The following is an 8,880-nucleotide window of genomic DNA, read 5'->3' as shown; positions in this document are numbered from 1 at the left end:
TCAATCGCCTTTAAAAGAGAATGAGATATAAAGAGGATATACACTGGGAATTCCATCACACACTTTTGCAGCGTCTCCTCCCTGTAGAACGCCTCCCTGGCGGACTTCGCCTCTCCTCTTGGCACCTCCAGAACCGGCTGAGAATCAGGCTGGTGATGCCCAGCAAATGGATGCTGAAAGAACATCCACGACCGGCAGGAGGTAGGAGGGGCCTGTCTCAGGTCTGTCTCGTCTCCTTGGAAGGAGTCGCGAACCTGTGGGAGCCTGGTTCCTGGGCGCTGCACCCAGCCCCGGCGGAGGGGAGGAAGGGCCCTGGAGAACCGGACCCAGGAGGGTCCCGGCGTTCTCCCACCGACCCGGCGCAGCTTCTGAGAGCATCAGCGAGCGGAGTGGGGACAAAGGACAGAAGGGACCGGCAGAGCGCGGCCTTGGGACAGCCTCGGGAGCGCGGGGACCGCTTGGTGGAGACAGAGGCGGGGCGGGGGCGCACCTCCCCGGGAGCGCTCGGGCTACTCTCCCCCACTGCGGCCGCCGAGCCGCCCGAGGGCCGGGGGGTGGGGATGGGTGGGCCCGAAGGGACGAGTGGGAGGGGCGCGGGGGGGCGGGGGCGGGGCTCGTCACGTGGAGAGGCGCGCGGGGGTGGCCGGGGCGGGGGCGCGCGCTCGGCTCTTTAAAGGCGCGCGAGCCGAACCGCGAGAAGCGGCTTTGCGGCCGCAGGCGCAGGTCTGGGCCGACTTCCGAGACGCGCAGCTCCGGCCCCAACATGCGCCGCTTACTGTGCCTGGCGCTGGCCGTGTCGCTCCTGCACGGTAAAGCCGATGGTCTCCCCCCCCTCCACTCTTCGTCCGCGGGATCCCGGGCGCATCCCGGGTGGCTTGGGGCGCCCCGCGCCGGGCCCGGGTTTGGGGGTTTGCTCCCGCCGGGGGCGGCGGGGGTCGCAGTCGGCGGTGCGGGGGGAAGGCGAGCCCTGCGCGTCTAGGCTGCGCCGCTTGGGCGGCCGGGGGTGCGGGCAGGGTGCGCAGGGCGCATCCCCTCTGGCCTTCCCTGAGCAGCCCGCCCGGCTCTCCTCTCCTCTCCTGAAGTGTCCCTGCAAGGCGAGTTCCAGAGGAAGCTCTACAAGGACCTGGCCAAGAACTACAACCCCTTGGAGAGGCCCGTGGCCAACGACTCGCAGCCGCTCACCGTCTACTTCTCCCTGAGCCTTCTGCAGATCATGGACGTGGTGAGTCCCGGCCCAGCCCTGCCCGCCGCCGCGTGCCTCGGTTTCCCCTGTCGCCTGGGAGGAGCCTGGCGCGCGCCCCGGCCAGCTGTGCGCGGGTACTTCAGACCCGCCTTGCCCTCGGCTTAGAAAGTCAGGACGAAAGTATCTCCGTCCCGAGCCGGGAATCCTCAAGAACAGGTCCGAATGATCACGTATTAGTACCCCTTATGGTATAAGTATTGGCATGCAGTCCGACATTTGGAGTCAATTTAGACATTTCTAGGCTTTTCTGCTGCCCGTGGTATGCAACTTCTCTGGGTAGAGGCCTGGCCCTGGGCTTTGCAGCTGGTTCATCTGTCCAGGCAAAGGGCCAACTCTGAGCATTTAGACCCCCTCCCCAATTCCAGTAATGGGCATTCTTTGCCTTCCTGGGGAGGGTAGTGCGGGTCGTCTTGCTTTGAGGATGAGCAAAGCTCCGCCGCCGGGATACACTTGTCTGCTCCTTCAGGCAGCTGCTGAAAGCAGCCCCACAGGCTTGCGCACTTCAATTGGCAGATCTGTGTAATATCTGGGTAAGTTTGTTCTTTCGCTTTTCTAGACTGCTTTGGATATTCAGTTGTCACGTATTAAATATGGATATTGGAAATTCAGTTGGCACATTCTCATACAATATAAATATTTTACAAAAGCGTTTAAGTCATTATAAATGGGTTTCAGTGTCTAGCCTGTACAAGGCATTCATTGGACTGTGGTCTGGAGAAGTGTACAGGTGTGACGCTGTTCCAGGGAGGGAAGAATGTGGTGGGAAGGGGGTGTGAGAATAACTACAATAGGTAGACAGTGCTAAGAGCCTCCAGAGGTGTGCAGATTAGAGGTGTAAAAAGACAGGTAAGATTTCATAGTCCTGCAGATAAAGAGTGCCCGTTCTATTACACTGATGTACGTTGCATCACTTAACCTAGTTAAATTGCTGTGATGAATGGCTTGCTTTCCCACATGACACCTGTGTTAAATGTGTACTTCCTTCTACAGATAGACCTATGCTTCAAAATATTGAATGTGCATGCGATGACGTGGGCAGGTTATCACAGAGGAGAGCTGTAAAGGCAGACAAGTGCTGTCCTGTGTGTTACCAGGGCAAAAATTCCTGTTTACAGAGCTCGGGCTGCAGGAATGGGGAAAGGATGGAGATATGGGGTTAGGAGAAGAGGGGCTGAGAAAGCTGCCCTGGTGTTAAGCGGAGCCATGGTGGAGAAATGGAGTTACAGGGGCTTTGGAGCGGCACAGGCCTGCGGCATTTGGGGAGGCAAGTGCTTTATGGAGCAGCTTCTCTGTTATTTCAGAAAGCTCAGGATTTGTGCTTGGGACTTTTGGTAGGTTCTGGCTCTGCTCGTTTCTGGCTGGTTGTTCTGAGGAAAGTTTCTTAAACATCCTGAGTCTGTATTTTCCAGTTAATACATTGTTCTCACCGTGGATCTAGCCGGGAATGCATTTAACTTCCCAGCCCAGCAATCCTGTGAGCTCATGGAGTGGCCTTGAGCAAATTACTTTACCTTTCTAAGCCCTGTTTCCTCATGTGTAAAATGAGAATAATAATACCCACTTCACAGGGTTTTGAGAGGATTAAATAAGAGAAAGTGCTTACCACACACTGGTGATTGACTGAAGGTTTGCTTGATCTTCATTATGTAGCTACTCAACTCAGAGGTTGGGATGTCAGTGCCTAGAAAGGTGTGGTCTCTTGCCCATGGTTGCTCATTGGTTAGAGGCAGGGCTGTGTGGAACATCCACATTTGCCTTGCAAGTCCTTTGCATCTCCTGCCTCCTTTAGAATCTGTAACTTCTTTTGCAGAAAGAAGTCAGCTTAATTTATTTAAACTGCCTGAGTGTAACTGATTGAATGTGACTATCCTGAGATCCTGGGTGAAAAGGAAGTCTCTCTATTAGAAATAATGAAATATGCAAACATTTGTATTCCATCAGGACTCGGCTCTGTCTGGTTTTGAAGCAGAGCCAGGGCTTTCCAGCCAGACTCTTGGGACCCTGGACAGAGATACAGTGACTCATAAGTGATTCATGTGGCAGAGCCCTAACTGGTGTCAGGTTCTCTTTACAAATTTTGTTCCAGGGGTCCTTTGCCCATTCTGACTGGGCTGTTCTAGAGAACATTTTTTCTCCCAAATCTTGTTATTGTTCCCCTTTCTGCCAGCAGAGATTTCCTGGCGGGAGTAATAGGGAGATAACGTGTGATTCTACATATCTTATTTTCATGGAATATCATTTACCTGTTTATCAACTTATTCCACATATACTTATTGAACCCTTCTTGTGGACTTTGCTAGATTCTGGGAATTTATACCTGGTTAAGGGATTATTTCTACTTCTAGAATTCACAGTTTATCTAGGGAGACTGACATGTAAATCCAAGATTACATCACGTGTAATTGAACACAAATGTCTGTAAAGTGGTACAGACACACATAGTAGGAAATATTTGCTTCCAGCCAGGGTGGCTAGGAATTAGCTTTCTAAAGGTGAGTAGAAGTTTGCCAGTTGGAGAAAATAAGAAAGGCTTTCCAGGTGAGACGAACAGGGTGAGGAAAGATGAGAGTGGGGTGAGGACAGCACACCCTCAACAAGGTGTGTTCTGTGGAACACTGGCTCCCAGTTGATCTTTGCTGCGGGTTTTGCTGAAAAACTTTTCAGAAACTTGAATGTGCTATGTGTATTGAGAATTTTTTAAAGGAGGGATATCATACTAACAAAACTACTAACTATCTCTTAGGTACCCTTTTGTAAGAATGATGTTCTAGAAACACACCTTGCAAGGATGGGGTTATCATTTGGTGGGAGGGCTGAGGTGAGTTCGTACCGTAGACAGAAGAGGTGTTGAACGTGAGGTGTGTTGAGTGGCTCTGCAGAGTTTACATTTTGCCCTGGACCCTTGCCTGGGTATCTCCCAGGACATGAGGCGGAGGTGGTGGTGTGCCAGAGGATTTGTGAAGCTGCAAGAGCAGCTTGCCATTGCATATTTTCCTAGAAATGGAAACAGTCCAAACCATGATATTTGTACTTAATCCAACAAGTATAAATTATAGACTAGAATGAACAAAATGTGCATAAATTTCTAAAGACAAAGCCTGTGTTTTTAGAGGGATAGTTTTACCTGCTGTGGCCTGCTCTAGCTATCCACCAGGCCCCCTTGGTGAGGCACGAGGTGAAGCATGGGAAGCGGTGGTGGATTTTTAATCAAGAGGAGGGACGTTACTAGATCTGTGTTTAGATCGAGGATGCTGAGGGCAGTGTATGTGTGGGGCAGATTAAAGAGAAGAGAAAGTGTAGGCAAAGGATGAAGAGGTCTAAACTAGAATGGTCACTGTGGGAATGTGGAGATGTGGACAGATTCCAGAGACATTTTGGGTATACTATCTATGATATATAACCGTGTATGTGAACTTCATATAGGTATATAGATAAATTTATTAAATGAAAGTACTTAAATGCATACTCTGACTTATGGTGATTATTAATTTACTTCATGGGCTTGTATCTGGGCTGGGAATGAGATAATACCGAAGAAATCATTTTGAAGTGATGCAAGTGTAAGGTTCTTAAACTACCAACAGTTTCCATAATATTTCTCCTTTGTGCATGCCATTTAGTCATTTGCCTGTACACATATATCTGAAGGCCATTCTGAGTGTTGAGTTGCATAAAATAAATGTGTACAGTTATGAAAGCATGGCCAGAAGGCAAGGTATTTAAAATGAATAATAGGAATCAACACAAAATTATACGGAAATGTATAATATATAATGATGTATGGATGATTTTTGCTCTTTTGTACATTTGGGATTGCAGATTCAACTTTTTAGAAGCTTTAGTCACAAGACAGCAGAACAAAGTGGTTGTGCATTTGGGGTTTGCTACTGCAGAGGGCAGGCATGGGTGTGGAGCCCAGTATCTGAGGGCTTGTGTGTTATCTGAAATCCCTTGGTGGCCTCTGCTCTGGTTTGTCAGACTTATGATTTTATATTTACTGTTCACTATGTAAAATGCTACAACTCTAACGTAATATTACCAAATATTTGCTGTAAAAATTGCACACCTTGAAGACAGTCTATGAAGAAAACCCAAGGTGCAATTATGTAATTATCCTAATAATGTTTTTATAAGTGATATTTCTTACAACTACAAATATGTGTTTTGTGCAAGAAATCAAATTAAACAAAAAAAGGACTGCAGGAAGGAAAATCACCCAAATCACCATCACTCAAGGCCTTCTGGTGCAGTTCAGGCTGTCTTTTCTCTGTGTTTTGGGATGTTTAGAGAAATATTTAAAAATTAAAATGGCATAACACCATTATGGTGCCTAAAACAATATTAGCAGGCATTACTTTTAAAGTGACATAAATAGGCCAAGTAATAAACTGAGTTTTAAAACAAAATTGTGTTCTTTCCCCACTATTACATAACTCTCACCGTCACTGCATATTCAATCTCTATTCCTATTTTTATTTTAGAAATCTCTTACAAAGTATTTATTGAAATGATTCATGATGTTACTTCTAAGCCTGGATGCTTTTAAATTTTGTCCCAGATATTGTATGTGAAAAATCACAGAGATAATCTGAAGATCTTGGCACTACCTCCCTCCAGTTTTATGTTTGCTTCTGACCAACACCCAGGCTATAGGTACCAGCAAGCACAAATCACCTTAATCCAGTTGGTGATTGAGTAGAGGAGGACCTGGGCTTCCGTTCCTGTGAGGGCTGGTTAGTTTCTGAATTTTGCATATATGTTTTAGGGTGTGCAAATAGAGAATTTAGCAGGGTCTTCCTTCTATTCTGTGGACCCTGCACCCCTATTTGTCCTGCTAGCTGTCGAGTCTGCCAAGATCTGTTTAAACTTTTGGCATTGTAGGCATTGCTTTAGAAATCATCACATGGTTCTGGAAAAATGGCCCCAGATCCTGTTATTTTCCTAAACTTCCCTCCCTTTTCTGGACCTTGGCCCTGCCGTTCCTCATTGCCCTGTTAGTTCTCTGGTGCCTTCATGCACATGATCATTGCATTTTTCTAATTATTCTCACTGGAGGGCTGGTGAGAACTACCTTGTTCATCATTGCTGGTAGCAGAACTGAAATGCTAAATTAAAACTTGTTTACAATGCACCTTTGTAATTGATCCAGATTTATTAAGGTAGAAATTGTATCCCTCTTAAACCTCTTTATGGCTCTGGAACATAAAGGTACAAAATTCTTTTAGCTTTATAGGCTGGGGATTATGGGCACTTTTAATAAAGGAAGCTTTCTTGTAAATGTTGCCTTTCAAGTCTACCCCTGAAGATATTCCCCAAAGGCTCAGTTCTCTCAGAGCTCCTGATTCATCCTTGACATGCTGTTAAAGGAAGAGAAGTGGTCTTGTCATGGAGAGATGCCAGTGAAAATCTCTGCTCCCTTATTGATTTATCAGGATTAGGTAGTGTTTTAGTCCTTAGAGAAGACGAAAGTAATTTGGAACTTTCTGATTCCCATGCTCTTAATTTCAGTGATTTCCTTATTCACACTCTACATTAGCTATAAACTGTTTTAGCAAAAAGAGCCCTCAAAGTAAAAACCAAAACCGTTGTAAAAAAGTTTGCATGTGCACTTTTATTTGTATATAAACACACACATACACACACACACACACCCCTATTACTCTTCTCTCTCCTTTTTGAATATTTTTTTGGATATCACAAGATAAGACGTCACATAATATGCTTGTTAAGTTTCCAAGAGAAAAAGCTAGAAGTTACAGCAAAAGCCTTGGAGTCATAGCTCCCAGAGAGCCAAATAATTGACTGAAACTAACATGAAATTAAGTAAGGAATTGTTTAAAATGCTGCAGGGGAGGAGGCTGTGGGAGAGGCCTGGACACAGGGCTGACTCCATGCTCGAGTCAGGTAGTCAGGTAGTAGAAGAAGGAGCTGACCCATCCCCCCTGCAGGTGGCGGTGGGCAGAAGCGGGGGAACGTTGTGGCTGCCATGGTTAATGAGTGCCACCTGTGAGATGACTCCCAGCGTGGGAAATTTATTCTGGGATCACTGAGGGCAAATTGTCAGTAAAGATTGCTGTCTTGGGGTAAAAGAGGTGGTGTCTGAGCAAGAATAAACGTGTTTGTTTTATTTTGTGGAGAGAAGGCAAGTGGTCTGGTTGAGCTCCAGGTGTTTTGAAACTTTAGAATCATAAAATGGTTTTCTACTCTACTGCAGCCATCTTCAGAAGCTCACACATACAGTGTGTCATATGGGGGGGGCTCAGATTAAGCAAATTAAGCAGAGGCTGCTCACTGACTGATTAAACTCAAATTGATTTACAATTGAAATCACTGGTCTGTAAACATTTATTCACTGTTTTTTCTTAAGATGTTTTATTGACATTTGCAGTAACTTTTAATATGCTGGCTAGCTCTTAGGCAGAATTCTTTTTTTTTTTTTCCAGGTGAAATAAATTTTAATAATATATTTTACTTAACCCAATACATCTAAAACAATATTTCAACATAAAATAAATATAAAAGTACTAATGACACATTCTACATTCTTTTTTTTTTTCCTTGGCAATTTGTGTAACTTTATTTATTTTTATTTTTTTTCCACACACACACACACACACACTGTATTTTATTTTTACAAGAGATAGACTGACACCAAGCATTGTACATGGATGACCACAACAAAAGCAACAATGATTGCAATTACCAAACATGAAACACACTCATACTATGTCATAATATTGACATTCAGTCCAGTAATCCTCCACTGTAACAGCTCCTTTACTTTGCAGTGAAAATTGATTTGTATATTCTTTGCCTCTGAGTCCTTGTGGGATTTTTTCTTTTTTTGAATTCAAACAGAAAGTCACAAAAATTATACTCATCCTCATCAGTTCATGAGCTCATAAAAGTGCTAACAAAAGATCAAGATGAAAAAAAAAATTAATTACATGGGACTGAGTGAACTGATGAGAATTCATTTTTGAAGTCATTTTCAACTTTGAATTGCAGTGTAATATGTATCCACCGTGTAGCACAATATCAAAACCAACTTGGTGAATTATCACAGTGGACCCACGCAGGTAACCACCACCCAAGATGGCTCTTCCCCCCTTTTTTCCCACTGGAAAACCATTAACATGAAGTCAAGTGCCAGGGTTTAGTTTTGCCCTTCTCCAGAACTTTATACAAGTGGAATCACACAAGCACACAATATGTATTCTTTTGTTTTCTTTTGCTCACTTTTATTTTTGTGAGAGTCACCCAAGTTCTTGCCTGTTGCTGCAGTTTATTCATTTTTATCAAGTGGATATAACATGATTTGTTATTCTGTTGATGGAGATTTAAGTTGTTTCTAGTTTTTGTCTTATGAAGGACACTGCCATGAATATTCTAATTGCTCATGTCTTTTGACGCACATGTATTTGTATTTCTATCACGTATGTATATATATAGGAGGGGACTAGCCAGGCCATAGGATGCCATATCTTTAACTTTTCCAGATGAAGCCAAACCCTTTTCAAAATGATTATACCAATTAACATTCTCACCAGCAGCACCTGAAAAATTCTTCTTGTTCTACATAATCATCCACACTTTGTATTTTAGTCTTTTAAATTTACCATTCTGGTGGGTGGGGA

At 44.7% G+C, this 8,880-nt stretch overlaps 1 protein-coding gene across 1 annotated transcript in view; it reads left to right on the top strand.

Annotated features, from left to right (window-relative positions):
* Positions 1-728: 728 nt before the first annotated feature.
* CHRNA7 (cholinergic receptor nicotinic alpha 7 subunit) overlaps positions 729-8,880 on the top strand; it is a 127,967-nt gene continuing 119,815 nt past the window's right edge. Inside the window, exons 1-2 of the mRNA XM_061181840.1 lie at positions 729-809; positions 1,083-1,222. Coding sequence (XP_061037823.1) covers positions 764-809; positions 1,083-1,222 — 186 coding nt within the window. The 5' untranslated portion in view covers positions 729-763. The remainder of the gene's footprint in view (positions 810-1,082; positions 1,223-8,880) is intronic.

Source organism: Eubalaena glacialis, chromosome 2 (genome assembly GCF_028564815.1).
Source record: "Eubalaena glacialis isolate mEubGla1 chromosome 2, mEubGla1.1.hap2.+ XY, whole genome shotgun sequence".
NCBI lineage: Eukaryota > Metazoa > Chordata > Mammalia > Artiodactyla > Balaenidae > Eubalaena > Eubalaena glacialis.
Note: the sequence above shows the minus strand (reverse complement) of the source record. Positions and strands in the feature narration are given on the sequence as shown.